The sequence below is a fragment of the Ylistrum balloti genome, unplaced genomic scaffold, assembly GCF_031769215.1.
Source record: "Ylistrum balloti isolate Yb309-2 unplaced genomic scaffold, AGI_CSIRO_Ybal_v1 Utg370230, whole genome shotgun sequence".
Classification (NCBI taxonomy): domain Eukaryota; kingdom Metazoa; phylum Mollusca; class Bivalvia; order Pectinida; family Pectinidae; genus Ylistrum; species Ylistrum balloti.
Window position 1 is genome coordinate 1,958,454 of NW_026782190.1, and position 16,703 is coordinate 1,975,156.

General features: G+C 34.3%; 1 protein-coding gene and 1 non-coding gene across 2 annotated transcripts; one reads left to right on the forward strand and one right to left on the reverse strand.

The window, feature by feature from the left end:
• Positions 1-4,166: 4,166 nt before the first annotated feature.
• On the reverse strand, positions 4,167-12,018 carry LOC132551974 (PDZ and LIM domain protein 3-like). Its single transcript, XM_060216119.1, has 4 exons — positions 11,834-12,018; positions 7,478-7,629; positions 5,926-6,056; positions 4,167-5,177 (listed from the first exon to the last, which is right to left on the reverse strand). The coding sequence occupies exons 1-4, from the start codon at positions 11,939-11,941 to the stop codon at positions 5,077-5,079; spliced, it is 492 nt and encodes a 163-aa protein (XP_060072102.1). The 5' UTR covers positions 11,942-12,018; the 3' UTR covers positions 4,167-5,076.
• Positions 10,090-10,203, forward strand: Trnal-caa (transfer RNA leucine (anticodon CAA)). Its single transcript has 2 exons — positions 10,090-10,127; positions 10,158-10,203. It is a non-coding gene; the product is annotated as a tRNA-Leu (tRNA).
• Positions 12,019-16,703: the final 4,685 nt, after the last annotated feature.

Here is a 16,703-nt window from a genome sequence, read left to right on the forward strand (position 1 = left end):
GAGTTATCAAAATATTCACATAAAACGTGCTTATACAATTCGCAATGTTCTTTTATTACTTGGTTTATCGTAATGATGACAGGACATAAAATAGTAGAGAAAGAAGGGCCCAATATTAGACCTGACATTTAGCACGTTTATATATACTGATACGCATTAACCTTGAAGGGCCTATAGACAATTTGATGGGCCTACCGACATTTTACTGGACCTACCGACATTTTGAAGGGCCTACAGACAACACGCACGTTCCAATTGCATGAACAAAATTTCTTTCAAATCTTCGATATAATTTACATATGATAAGTGTTACCTATAATATACAACACATGTCTCTGAACAAAACGGACTCCTCTCTCCAATAAAACATGATACATGGCTATTTATATCATAGAAGGTGAGTCTTTGTCATTAACAGAACGTGCATGCGGAAAATTCATGGAAAATCCCAATACACTTGTTCTACTTACATTTCTTGAGGTGGTTTAGTCCCGTCACGAGGGTTGCCTACGCATTCTTGTTGTGGTACCAAGAGAACTCTATTTATAATGTATCATAAGTGAATACTGGCATTTTTTTAATCTATGATTTAAAGCAGGACAAATGAATGTACAGAGAACCCCCGAAAGGGGTTTCTCTATTTTTCTTTCGATTATTCTTCTATCTACCGTCAGAATGAGTTAGATAGATTAGAAGTTTTTTATAACACAACAGGGAGAAAATTTAAGTGTGATGTTTCGATGATAACATTGTCACCTTCATCATTTATCTAATAGAGATGATAGTGTTATCCTCGAAACGTCAAACTTACACCTTTTACTATAAGAAATTCTAATCTATTAACGCTACCGGATGAAAATGTTCCGAAATCTCACATGGCATTTTCAAAGAGAACAATTTATCAGTCCCCAAGATGTTTCTTGTGGTATATTTATTTACATTGTCTATTTAGTAAAATGTTTTTCAAATATTATCTTTCCAGTTGACATTTGTGTTGAAGATTAAATAGGCTCTTCCTATATGGAGACATGCAATTTCGTAAGGCAATAGCGAGACTCAGTCGAGAATATGCAGCTAACGTATGGAAATAAGGATAGCACATTTAGAGAAAATGTTCCGCAGACGAGCTACTAAAGTACTACCAGTTCTGAAAACGTTACCATACCGAGAGCGTTAAGAAATAGAAAGGATCCCAACCCTTGCATAACCGTGATTAAGAAGCGACGTCATCAATGATTTGAAATAATGAATAACCGACATAAAAGGAACATAACAAAAGGAATCTTTGAGTTTGAAGACCATTATGGGGATATTTAATTGACGTAAAAAAGATTTCAATGGGAAATATACAATTTCTTTTGTGATATGATGTTGGATGTGTTTGATGCTCGTGAATATAACTGTTAGTTCCGTTGTTGTATACATTATTCTCATTTGAAAACGTGACATTCCCCACTTGGACTAACCAAGGTTTACATAGTGGGCTTCGCAGATGAAGCAGATGGCGCTTTCCCTTCCGAAACATCTGGTCTTATTTTCCTGATATTTTTCTGGAGTCTCCGTTAAAATATTTCTTTTGTTCATATTTTGGCCAAGACAACATACACAGAAAATCGTGAAAAAACATTTACCTGTAGGGTTATCGAAATCTGGAACAGTCTCGCCAAATATTTCATTATATTGCCAACATTTCAAGCTTTTGAAATTAAGCTTGACACCCTTTTTGGAAATCTAAGGAAGAGATATCAAGAAATAACAATAAAGAATACATTCTAAATTGTTAAGAATAAGTTTAGATATTGCCATAGAAACAGAGTATCTGCTTACGTCTATTTTGTAAGCTACTGTATCCTATTGTTAGATGTCGTATAAAGGTTCGAGAAACCTCGGGGGCTAATGTCAACCAGCAAAGTCCACCACACGTAATATAGCGATATAAAAGACATACAAGAGATGAACACATCGAACATACACTCTTCAACCAGGAACACCAATACCAATAAGAGAAGCACGACAGAGTTATGCCCCCTGTATGAATATACATATATAGACGAGAGTACATGAAAACACTGATTTATAAGTAGATGTCCAATGTTTCCATGATTAAAACTCCTGACGGGATATCATCATAATGGGGTTACAATAATGGTGAAAGTACATTTTTGACCTACATTTATGTCATTGATATACTGTATTACTGTTTCTGACAATATCGCTCAAAAAAGGAATATATATATTACATATGTAGGAGAGATACACATAACGACCTGTCACTTCTCATTACAATAGCATCATATTCACTTATATACAGTATTATAAATATGATATCATTGATACGAGAATATCATAAGTGCAAATCAAGCCAATTTCCAGCGGCAAATTTTAATTAGCAAGTATTAAATAAATATATCATCATTTATTCAAATTTTATATATTGATGTGTTTTCTCCATACATTCTATGTATTTATTCTTTAAAAACCAACCAATGTTTTCATGTTATTAAGTGCACAATCTATTGGTTATAGACTATTAAGATCTCCACCTTGGCTTTATTTTCTGGCATATGAATGTATTGGTCGATCATTTCTGTCGTTACAGACTTGTCCCAATGTCTTGACAACGTGCTGCAATGGTACAGGTATACTAGTGTAAGCAACTGTTGGGTTTAAGTATGTATATATCTATCTTTAACTTTTATTATTTTTTCTTGTCTGAAATGATTTTTTTTTATTGTTTCAATGCCTAATGACAAATCATGTCTGTGTGTGATAACGCTATAGTATTCTATTTTCATCTTATTTATTTACAAGCGAGCGGTTTATGTTATTTCATGTAAAAGATTTTATTATGAACCACAGAGTATAATAACGTCTGTTCAAATAACAATTAAACATCTGTTGTAGCCAAACGATGTAAAAGTTACTATATAGTATGTATCTGTCATGCCTTGCTGCGTGTCTATGCAGGTTTTGGAGAATGTCTGAAATAAATATTTTTTTGTTTATTAATATTACAATATTACATAACCACGCGACCAATATCATATTTGACCGCGTGGCTTTGTGATTTATTTTCTTTTTATAGCTTACTGAATCTCGATTTTGTATACTTGAATATTTTCTTTAAAAATTAAAATTTTCGTTCGGAAATCAAATTTCTATCTTAACTCATTCTGGGAAAGTTTCATGGTCGTCGAAGCGATTTCATTCAGAAATATTCTATTTCTTTGTGCGATATGAAGCTGGACGTATTTGATGCTCGTCAGTTTGCCTGTTGGTTCCGTTGTTGTATACCTTGTTCTCATTTGAAAACATTACATTACTTACTTGGATTGACCAAGGTTTGCATTGTGGGTGTTGCCGATGAAGCTGAAGACGCTTACTCTTCTGGAACATCTGGTCTTATTCTCCTTGTACTTTTTCTCGAATCTCCGTGTAAATATGTTCATATTTTGCCCTAGGTTTATGAAATTTGAGTTTGAATAATGATTGTGTTGCCCTGTTGGTATCTTCTTGGTGTATCGTATCGTTATGAACAATCAGCCTGATGTGTATAAACCTTTACCGAGAGGCTATTCCAGCACACTTGTAATAAAAATAAATTTTAGTCACATAATGAATGAGTAAGAAAGAAGATGTAAATACCTATCTATATACAAACACAAAATTTATAACGATTAAAAAACATCAAGAAAAATAAATACCAATATATCAGCAATGTAATTAAAATCCAGCCTCAAATTCCATAAAACTATATTTACGTATAACAACAACCTGAGGGAATAGAAACAAGACTGAGCTGCATGACGCGAAGTCATTTCTTAATATTTATACCAGTAATCAGTCGATAAGACTTGAATATATAATAGGTTAATTGTTGTCGGATACAATATCGGACATGGGAAAGTAAACTACAATGATACCTGGTATAATCATTAACATAAATATTGCGTCAAGTTTATTTTTGTAAAATGGCAAAACCGATATGATAAGCGAGAATAATCTCGCCGTTTAACCATGTCGATTGAATTCACTGATTATTCTTATTATCATAGTTTTGTTTTACTTATTTTTTACCAAAGTTTGAGATGAAAGGATGTACAGTTTATAGTGAAAATGAGCAACTGTGATAGAACTACATATCGGAAATAAAATACACACTGTAACAAACTTATATAATTTTATTGGCAAATAAATAAACTTTGCAAAGAAGTATATAAGCAAACCTACAAACAAATATCACAACACATTTAAACTTTTCCAATTCAATTATGTAATAATAATAGTCCTGTATCATGATCGATGAATGATTTTATCGACAGGAAATGTACACTTTTTCTTCTGTTGTTGAATGTGTTAATCTTTGTGTTAAAAAGAGTATATTTTCGTAAGTTTTCTTGGAGTAGATATTCATCCTGAACAATATATCGCCCTGATATGTTACCGTCAGGTTAATCATGAATTCCATCCATGATGTTTTTTTGTATAAAAAAAAAGGCTGGAAAAAGCTCCATAACCTTGAAAATTGTTAATAGCAATATACTTTTCATTTATGTTACTTGCACCAATACCAGATTTCCGTTTTAACCAAAAACTCTGGTTTGGAGTTGTACTAATTAATGCTTCAATGTAACAGATGTTATACAGCACCACAATATAGAGGTACATAGATGGACATTATGCAGCACCAAAATAAATTTGTAAAGTTGACGAATGTTTCATAGTTCAACAGTAAAAAAGGCCTTCATTCACAACTGAAAAGACCACACATATACACGAATGTGACGTCATTTCAACACACAATACATACATTTTGTTACAGTCAGGATACTTTCAAATCACTGTCTCATATAGTACTTCTACATGTTGAAGTTAGAGATGGCAGTGTCTCCTAAAGCTGATAGGTCACGTATTTACATCCTTACACATCCAGGCAAGTGTATGACGATTAAGATATAAAAAATACCCATGGCGCTTTGATAGTAAAGTTGGTTACAGGCACCGATGTTATTCCTCCATTTTTCATTTCTTTGTTTTAATTTTGATTGTCTTCCTTCCAAGGGAAATAACTCTGTTTCACTGTTGTCCATATGCTTTCATATATCCCGATTTATCGGTTTTTGTATATTCTGACCTTTGTTGCTTCTTTTTGTCAAAGATCGACGCTGGTCTTCCACCTGATTCAGCAAATAAAAAAGAGTAAAAGGTGAGAATGGATATATTAAGGGAAATTTTTTTTTACACAATACTGCCATTTTCTTATCTTACGTTACTGATATATTCGTTATTAATTCTCCAACAGTTCGGTGCAATTCAAACATACACACAGTTTGTTTTACAAACTTTCAAGAAATGTCCCCGTTTATTTCAAGCAATTAAAGTATCTCCACTAATTGTTTTTGTTCCAAGGATTATCTAGATGTCTCTGTCCCTATTTATTTTAGGAAGTACTTACAAATCGTTTCAACGCTCTTTTCGTAGATTTCCTAAATTTCCTTGTCTTTATTCTCAAAATAAACCTGTTTATTTTAGATAAAAACTAGCACCTCGTTTCATTTTCTTTCCTTGAATAATCAAATTTTATTTTCATGACAGAATTTACTAGTGCTATTTATTATATAGAGTATTTTTCATTCCTATGGATACGACTCCAACATTAAAAGTACCGTGGTTACTATCCTGTAACACAGATACCTCCCATTCTGTGGTAAATGTAGCATTGGTACGTAGAAATGAATAACAAACTATTTATCAACGGAGAGATCCTATCGAAAAAAAATTACATCATGGAATCACAAAAACATAGTTGTCTCAATTTGGCCTACTTCAAACCAAAGTGGTCCCGCTGTAAAATGTAATAATCAAACATAGGAATCCGTATCAGTGATGTATGTCGATATAAATAGCATGCCCCCGATAAGTTACCTGTTACAGCGGACTGGGGCAATTCCTTCTCAAGCACTTTGTATGTCTTGGGTTGCACATCGCGGAAAGCGCTTCCTTCTTCTTCCGGTTCCGGTTGAGGTTGAGGTTGAGATTTAACTGCCACGCCTCCCCTGTTCCGGTTACAAAGATGTAGTATTACTTAGCATAAATGTTATATTTGTCATGTTAGCAATTAGAACAGTAAAGAAAAAAAAATACTTTGTCCAACTTTTCATCTAAATGACTCGCCTGAAACAGCTGACCAGGAATTTTACCCGAAGAATGATTTATCACTTGACTAGCCTGTTTATGTCCATGTCCAAATTTGTCCTGACAGACTTACGTCCCATAACATTGTCGTGATGTCATAATAAGCAGTGCTGTCACATGGTTTCTCGACACAACAAAACGTTGTATCCGAAACTTGCCTAAAGGATAAAAGAATAAGTTTTTTCGTTTTTTCGAACAAAAACTAATTACGTGAAAAATATCATGACTCTGCACTTTCATAATCATATGAAAATAAATAAAATTTGCAAAACAATTTCATTTGATTTTGGTCTTATATATTATGGCATACAAACGTACATAGTCATAAGTAAGAGTGACAACCAGTATATGAAACGTTATAAAAACAACACAGAAAATACTGATATGTCAAAATCGATGAAACTTTGGGGAAATACGCACAAAATAAAGAATTACTAATTTGACCGGTCACATGATCTAGCGAACAACAGTAAGAACCAGCAGTTGCGCATGTGTTACTTTGTCTCTGTCCTACGCTGAAATCACAGCCTTCTTCACCTAACGCGGACGCTCAACAGTAATGCCGAAAGCGAGGTGTTGTAAAGGTGAGCAAATTCAAAATAAATTTTCCTATTTTATACAACAAATATGATTCTATCATCATTGAAGAGTCTCATTCTGTAGATATTATATTACGATATAAATTTTACATTCGAAGGCGGTTTCCTTTTCTCGTTTCCTTTCTCAGACAGTTACTTAGATACTAAGATATGTTTTGTGTGTAAATTTATTGTTTGCAGATAATTTAGGTTGAGTGACGTCTGAATGAACCTAGTTATCTTTATGGTAACATCAGCAGTGCCATACCTAGAGCCGTGGGTACAATGTTAGTTATCACAACTAATTGTACAAAGGACATACAAGAGAATAGCACCTGTTAATACAAGGTTAGAGTGTGATACACTGTAGCCAAATGTTACCTCTCAAGTCTCTCTGATACAGATACAACCAATAACAGCTCTAAAAATTATATCACCCAGTACAGGCTAACAAAACAGCCTATAGCTGAAAGTTAACTAAAACAGCATTGAAATTGGGTCATTTTCCCACATTTAACACCAAACAATAGATCATGCCGTGTCAAACAATTGTTTCGTCCTTCAAGGATTCGTCATTGATGCTAAGAATCTAAGAGACGACTGAAGAAATTCTAAATTGATCGAAATATATTTCGATGTAAAGTTGGTGCACTATCTTCAAAGAACTGTTACTATCGAAACAAACTTGACATTTTGTCCCTTACCTCTGTACAGTGAGATCGACGTCATTTCCGCTACGGATCATTTCGTCACGTGCCTGTTGATGGCTCGATCCAGTGACGTTCATACTTCCTATGGCAAGGATAAGGTCACCGTTTTGTAGACCAGCCTGACCTGACACACTCTTGGGATTTACCTGAACGAGAAACAGAATATATGACGAGATGCCCTTAAGCCGTTACGTACTGAGCAGACGACAGCATGAAGACATTAAAAACCGGATGTGAATATATCCAAGGAGGCCGTTTCCTTGACCACATATACCAATCATTACCATACAAACAGTCACCCTCCTTCGATGATCGGTGGTAATGACGTCATGTTTACCAATATAGATATGTAAATTATATATGATACTCATTAACAAACACGTAATTATAAATTAGGTTTGAATCATTCAGTGATATAAGTCAATCTTACCATACACAAAGAAACGACGTGAAGGTGGCTGGTTTCCCCCAGATACACTCTACGTAGGTACAGATGTAAGGGTGGTCGGTTTTGACTGAGTGATTCAGCTAAATGCCGATAAAGTGTCTATTTCTAAATCTATACCTAAACATATAGGCTCTTATCACCAGGGCGCCTGCAATTAATTTTAAGGGGCGCTTGGAGGAAGGAATGATTTTTTTCCTAATGTTAGTTATTGAATATGATTTGATTACAACAAATGGGTAATCCTCCTCTGTAACTCACTCCCTCAAAATAAATAGATAAATAAAAAGGAAATCCAAAACATCTTAAAATGATATTTGACGAGGTCTATCTTTGATTTGCCACAGTGAGCTTAATGCATGCTTCGTTAATAAATGTTTCCTTTTTTGATAACGAAACCAATTTTAGATCTAAATATGTAAGAAAGATATCAAAGAAAATTTTAAAAAATCATAAAGTAAAACCATGACAAAAAATATTTATACATTTCTTTAAATCCTTTGTTTAAGCCGGTGTTACAACATACTGTCTGCAATACCCTATAAAAGCCCCTGAAATGTTTATGATGGAATATTGCTCATCCTCCAACTATTTCCTCAAAAGACGAGTTCAATGCACTGGGGCAGTTTATCTTCAATTTCAGCATTTTAAAATCTCAAAACCTAATCAGCTTAACTTGTCTACGAGTTCATTTCTTAAATCATTACACGTACAGTGGTTGATGAAATAATACAAACATGTAATTGAATATACATCCGGGGATTTGGAATTCGTATTTTTTTATGTTCAAGATAACATTTCATTAATGATTTATGATTCCTCGAGTTCGGAGTGTAAGATAACCAGCTACCTTGACGGAAGACGTGTGGTTCATGCTGAGAAGCAGGACTTCGTGAAGGCAAGCAGAATAGCAACAAGGTTAATTCTTTTGAATAGGGAATATGGTAGTTATGGTCGCCTCTGAACGGTACGTATATCTATTACTGCTAAAATAATAATAGAGACAATAATGTATATTAACCTTATATACATGAAACTATGCTATATACCTCATTTTTATAAACATGTGTTAGCTAATTTCTTTAAGTAGTAATCATTTATCCAAATGATAGTTTCGGATATGTTACAATGTGTTAGACACGAAAAACTGACGATCCTATGAAACACTTATACATAAGATATATGGTAAGGTGTTCTTGTCTACTTTCAGCTATCAGAACACCCTTAACTGTCTGCTATGTAATCATCTAACAAATCTATTATGGAAATAAGAAATTCAACCAAGATACAAGTCGTAAGAAAACTGATTTAATGTTGTAAGACATTTTACGAGATACTTAAAGATTCCAAACAGTGAATGGTTTTTTTCATTCAGTTATATTTTTAAATATTGCCGGAAATTATGTAACTTTAAATCAACTCTTGACAATTTATAGAAAAAAAAAACTTTCTTAATTGAAAATCCCTAACCGATTTGTCGAACGCCATGGTATAACTTTGCTAGAGTGAATAAGATAATTTTTTATCTGTTTGTTAGGTTAATATAAGAAGATATCTGTTCATACAAGATAGAATATCGAGATTTTCCCAATATTGTTATTTCATACAATGTGTCTTGATACTTTTATCCAATTTGATTCACCGCGGGGTATGATAGTACTACATATTCCTCAGGCAGATTTCGTAAGTGATCAATCTATGTCAATATTGCCTTAAGTATATTCTGGTTAATGTAATAAATATTTTATTTTTACTAATTATCAGTCTCAATACAGATGATTATCGTGTCTGTAGTCGATATATTTATCACGTTTGGTTTGTTCTCTCTAGTTTGTTCCCAATACTTTCTTCAATTAACACATAAAGAGACTACTTAGCTTCCTAATAATAAATTGTGTACAATAAAGGTGTGTGTGTTAGTCAACATACTGATGGTTAAGTATCGGGATTCATTGTTTCTACTCACATCATAATGAAAACTAAATCGAAGCGTTCCTATAAATAGGATTATGATTTCTAATATCGATTTCATAGTTTAATCCAAATGGCATTATTTTATATAAAATGCACGTAACCAGAACGGTGAGACGATACCCAGACACAGGAGGGGACACGGAGACGGTAAACCTGTCAGACAACCAACCAAAGTGATATATATCAAGTCAGGATGGCCGAGCGGTCTAAGGCGCCAGACTCAAGGCTAAGCCTTCTCGCTGAGCGGGACGAGGGTTCTGGTCCACGAATGTGGGCGTGGGTTCGAATCCCACTTCTGACACTATAATTTTTGTGTTTTTTTAATTGTCAATGAACAGTAGAATCTTTCACTTAGCATTTACTTGTCCCTTTATATTTGACATGTATTCATTCATTTAATTTTATTTAAAAGAGTTTATGGTATAACTAGTTCGCAACATATTTTTAAACTTTTGCTGAAATGAAATTTAGTCTGAATCAGCTATTAGTGTATTTTCAGAATACTAACAGCATTCAGACCAGATGATGTTGAAATACCAGAATTGATATACTGCAGTGTTCAAAGGGAGATAACTCAAAGATAAGTATGTGCCCATGCTGAGCTATATTAGGCAAATGTAATCCGATCGCGGAGGCGTGTGATCAGTAGGAAGCGGAACTTTATCTACGGTATGTGTGTAAATAATAGTGTAGTAACGCATGTACATAAGCATGTGCAGGCTACAACATCTGAAGTCAGGTTGGCCTCAAGTGTGAACCCGATAGCTCTTAAATATTCTTTGTTTTTTGAGGGGAGACGCCCTGAAATTTATGACCTGATTCTTCAACATTACACGTCTGTGTATCGTCTGAGGTATTTAACACATAACTGTAAATACCACACGTATTCGAAGAATTTCTCTTGACTTGTGAGAGATGATGTAAACAAGGGTCGATTTGGTTTTCATATTAACGTAATGCCATGAAGAAACCACAAACACACTATTGATGTAGCTACTAGCGGTACAAACCTTATAGAAATAGCGGAAATTAACGTTAATGAATTACTGTTTACATCAGAAATATAGGCAGTTCCGGCCATATTAAATGGAATATTTGAGATTTTTGGGGGTACTGGGAAATGTGTTCTACCTTTAAAAGGATACACGTAAACAGTCGGTTCGTGTTACCACAGTTTACACACTCACAAGCCAAAATATACCATGATTTTTATCAAATTAAGTGCCATAATGTTTTAAAGATAAGTCTGTTAGAGAAGATTTCATCAATCATATTGGTGTAAGCAACTTGTCGTTAATCTTACACTACTACAGAGTATAGAGTTTATGTACTACAATTAACATGAATCAACGATAATTTGAAAACCGATTAAAACCGATTATCTCGCTATAACAGACTGTAAAAAATATCAATTCCATAATCACATTTCTTTATCTATGTATTCGAAAATTATATCTCGTTTAAAAAAATACAGATTTTTTTATGTAAATTGACAGTAGTATTTGATAAACTGGTACAAAAACTGATTATCATGGTACACAAATTGTGTTTTATGACAACATATTGATAACCTTTTATCAGTAAAACTGTTTTTTATCGTTAATTGGGTATTTTGTACTTAGTGACAGCGGGTACATATGGACCGAGAGGAGTGGAGACGATGAACGCCTTATTTTAGGATCTTAAACTCAAGTATAACGGTTCACTTATATACATATATTTAATTATTGAAGAAAGTATAGATGTACTTTAAAGTGTCAGGTAACCATATTGTAGTTTATACATATTAGGAACAATCATACACGGAAATGCGTCATTTACAACACTATTTCGCTGCCTGGTCTTTTTGATGACAAGATTACCGGCATACTCAAAACATTGAAACATAAATAAAGATAAGTTCACCTGTACAGGTGAAAAGAAAAACAAACCTGTGCTACATGAATTGGACAACCTGTGTCCACTCCACCTTGCATCTTGAAACCCCATGGTTGACTCGTGTCGAATCTTCTAAGCTGAATCAAAATCCTGTCCGCCATTTTGCCACCAATTCTATATGATTCTAATAATAAGGAAAACGCTGGAATGTAAACAGGGGTTTGAGGATCTCGCTGGGCAGACTGCAATGCCGTGGTGTATGTACGAACTATATACCTACAGAAGAACAGACCTACACACAAGCCTTTGTATACCCCCGGGGGCCTTTCACTCAAAGTGTCGTTACCTTTACAATAGAAATTCTACAACATCGGTGGAACAGTTTTCCCGTATAGAACCTCTTTCGTGCTAAAATAACACACTACCTAATATTTTGAAAGATAGCAAGAAATTTTGTGTGTCAAAGTGTCTCAATTAATTTTCTATTTGTATTTGTACTTTTTCATTAAGCTAACTAATCATGACATACCTTACTATTCATGTACTTAGTATGTCAGAATCCGCGACATATCTGCTTCATTCGTCACACTTACACCCCACAATGCACTCGACTTCGTCACCGGAGGTACTCTTTCCTCTGACGCGAAAGATTAATATTTGTAAGCATCCGAATATCTAAAAATATTAACTTGTTAGACTGGTTTATTCCAAATTCAGCTGTACTCGGATAATTATATTGTTTAATGAAGGCCTATTGACTTCTGCCTGTTTTTTTTTTTACGTTGATACAAACTAATAAAAAGTAAACGTTTCGTTATTGAACGTATCCATCATGTCGGATAGGGGTATTACATTTTCTGGGCATTGAAAGGATGACACAGAGGATATGAACAAGCTAGAAATGATATATTATATACCTAGACAAGAATGTCTCCTCTCGTTCAAACCTCGACCTTTTGACCATACAATGAATCTAAAGTGTTTCTTTGGTCCGAAATGTGACAGCTACCACAAGACGACTACAACATACCCAGTTTTTTTTAGTTTCGATCTTTTTGTAAACATATACATCACCAGTTCAAATCCTGAAAATGACGGAATGGTACTGAATGTTACCAAACTGATAACAGCGATTAAGGCGAAAACTTGAGGTGATATTCGACATTACAAAATTATGTACAAAGTTACTGCTTACATGTGGCATGAAGTGTGTTACCGTTACACAAGTAGTTGTAATATATATTTAAAGTTATACAGTTATATCCAGGGCACCTTTATATACAAATTTACAATCAGTACACTCCAATGGCGAATTATACAGACTATAAAGCTGTTTCGTCCTTCTAGCACTCGTCAGTGATGCGAGAGGCTTAACTTATTGAAACTTAAGAGGCGCTAGAGGAAAATCCAAATTCGATCGAGAGATCAAATATGCGGTCAAACGTAAGCAAGTGATTTAAAGAGAGAAGTTTTTCTGGACACGAGAAACACGGGCCTGGATTCGAGTTATCAGAGTTCGAGATAAACGAATTCGAAGTTTAAATATGGTTGTAATATGCTGATTCCTGAATAAATGGACATTCATAGTTAAAATCCAACATGTGATAAACTGCGATATACAAATACACTATTATATATATATAGTGAAAACATCTGAACATCTGAAGAAGAAATGAAAGCGCTTATGTTTTACAGCTCATCGTGTTTTCCAGTTTTTTAAGTATATATATATATATATATTTGTTGCTCTGTGTTGGTTTTTATTTCACCAGTACAGAATCAGTAGGTATATTATCAAATCAAAACGTCGACGCTAAATGAGAAACGTTACTACAGTAACTGACATAGTGACAGTATGATATAGACATCAGTAGTAGGTAGTAAACTGGTACCCTCCGAACGTGTACTAGCTACTGCTGGTCTCTATATTAAGTTGACAAGGCAGACTAAGTTTATTGTCCTTTGTTATCGCTGTTTATAATTATACCACGGTTAATCATCACATGATTACATGTACACTGTGATATCAAGTGATTCATAACGAAGTCATGCCCTATACTGCTAGTGCCTTCACGGGCACGTCAGAGAGGCCTTTGTCACATTCAATATAATTGTAATATTTCACAACGATCATAACGTGTTGCTCTTAATCGTTATATATCCGACCGTAGTTTGTTTATATCTTCTGCTTTATCGTTACCAAAATAATAACAATAATGGTATTTTCCCTTCAGGAATCATAGTACAAGTAACTCCGGAAAATTAATTTTGTTTGCTGTCGTCTCTTTACAGCAGTACCAGACGGTTAATGTGTAATAACGAGACGATAATTGCTACAGGGATCGTTGTATGTGACGTCACGATGCTCTTACTAGCCATTTTCTTCTGGTGGTAATGTCAATAGAATATGGGCTCCTGTACGTTCTTATGACTGGATACGCCGCAGAGGTTCAGTACTAAACGGAGATGAAGGGTTGGGTTGGATTGGGTTGAGGGGGGGGGGGGAGGGGAGGTGTTACAGACTTTCACACATCTATGTCTTAGATCAAGTATTAAACGTTTAGATATCAGCGTTTAGCAGTATGCTTTATTATGAATTAGGACGGTTTCCTTTGGAATTTTTGAGGAAATAAAATAAAAAGATTAAATACTGGTTTAAATATAGATTTCTGATAACTGTATTGTATCCAAATCATATAATTCTTTGTTAAACCTGTGTAACAGAAATGCTTTCAATGGGGTCATTTCTGTCCAGGAAGAATTAGATAATTTAGGTTTTTGTATTATATATGGATAAATCCTACTAGTACCACTTGACCAAACTTAATTTTATTGAAGATAAGAGCAAAGAATATTGGATCATGTAGAGCAATTAATGAAGACTTTCGAGCTCATTTTATTAAGTTATATTATTGGAGAAAACCTTCAGTCTTTAAGTTATTTGAATTACTGAGTATCCACAATGTTAAAGAACTTTGTATGTTAGGTATTTCTATTGATGAAGATAATAAATTGTGAAATCCCTAATTATATATAGAGTCTATAACAATAGTCTTCTTCTCTTCATTGCATCATGTAATGTATATGTGATATGCACTGACGGGCCTAAGGCCTAAAGATGTAATAAAACATGAAACTTTAAACAAGTGATAGCCAAATTGACATTGTAACCATCTTGTGTGTGTGTGTTTTTTTTTTTTTTTTTTTTTTTATTTTTAGTTTTTTTATAATCGGTTTAGCATTATGTAATGATATTTTCGTCCTTCGTGTACATAGGATTATAGTACAGCCGAAAAAGTTGTTCAATTCCATCTCGGACACTACGTACGTCAGTTCTAGTACGACCCCCACTGGTCATTTGCCTGATGATGACCGTGTAGTCATAGAACGCCACACTCTAACCTTCTACTCATTGTGATATAAGTACTACTATTCCACGGATTCTACTGCTCTCTTACTAGCTTATATCATGTTTCGGCTGTTCCCTTTATTGGATTTTTTTCCGTAAGGTAAAATCGAAATAATTGTTAAGATACCTTTAATGCAAATGTTCCATAAAAATGTAGAATTGGTCAGTAGTTCACGCGCAATTTCATTTCTAAGTGATCGTCTTTTGTTACAGAAGACAAAAATAGAATATTGCCGTTTCAACAGATTCTAAATTCAATGACAAAGTTGATAAAACTAGGGCAACATATGAACAAAAGAAATATTGACACGGAGACAATCGAAAAAGTTCAAGCGTCATAAGACCACGTGTTCTGGAAAGATTACCGTCTTCTTTTTCATCAACAACACCCACCATGTCAATCTTGATCAACCTTAATAAGTAATGTCCCGTTTCTTATTGAGAACCAGACTAAACAACGACACCAATAGGCAATCATATCGACCATCTTCAAACACGTCCAAGTTCACATCGTACAAAGTAATAAAATAATTCCCAGAGATATCATGATGGCTACCATAAAACGTCCGAGTAACCTTCCTCAACCTTCACCTCTCAAACCCATGTTTTGTAAGTTTAACCTCCAGCTGTTGACAGCCTTTACAGAAATCTTGATACTGGTGACGCGCTATTGAATATCGAGTCAACAAGGAAAGTTGAACACAGAAGAAGCGAAGTTCTAACCACCTTAAAATGGGTGTCATCCATACAGACAATATATATTAAAACCTTACTTTTAAAACCTGGTAAGAGAGAATCTTTCTACACTAGTGAGGCCAATTTGACTGGTTGGTGCATATTCATTAAAAATTAGATAGTGAAGAGTTTGTCCTCTTTAATGTAACAGTGAAGCAAACAAACGAAAATAATGAAATTTACTGAATTATAATGCAACTCCCCATTAGATTTTGAATTTTATTCTGATCACTTTGGATTTTTCTCTGTGGCCTTCTTGTTTTCACAATTGAGGCCCTTAGCATCACTCACGAGTCCTGGAAGAAAGAAACACATGTATGATGCAGTTTATTTCATTGCTTGGCTCTACTGTATCTAACTCTAAATTGTATTAAAAAGGTATTAATCATTCGTGTCTTTGTAAAATCTGTTGAACTAATCAATGATACTATATCAGTGAACATAACTTTTTGTTTTAAACGTTTAACGTTTAATATCTGTGTAAAACATGTATACTTTTGGAAGATGAATGATATAATCTGTTGCTGAAAATTTCAATAGAATTCAATCAACAATGTGCCTCGTCCGTGACGAAACTCTATTACCAATCAACACAATATTGTAAACAGCTCCGACTCTAAACAGCAACCATATCACTTCGATAGTTCAAGGTTCATTGCTTCTATAGAAATACCTGTGATCAGTGAGATGCAGTGAATGGAGAGCTTTACAGCGATTGAGTTGATTTATTGTATGCATGCTCAATGGTTGAGGTCTGGATTGAAAGCCTGAGTACAGCC

Excerpts from the sequence above, each read along its gene's own strand:
- LOC132551974 (XM_060216119.1), bottom strand. The coding sequence starts at position 11,941 with ATGGCGGACAGGATTTTGATTCAGCTTAGAAGATTCGACACGAGTCAA. Across the intron at positions 7,630-11,833 it reads GTCCAATTCATGTAGCACAG|GTAAATCCCAAGAGTGTGTC; the intron begins GTTTGTTTTTCT and ends TTTCTCGTTCAG. Across the intron at positions 6,057-7,477 it reads GTCGATCTCACTGTACAGAG|GGGAGGCGTGGCAGTTAAAT; the intron begins GTAAGGGACAAA and ends TAACCGGAACAG.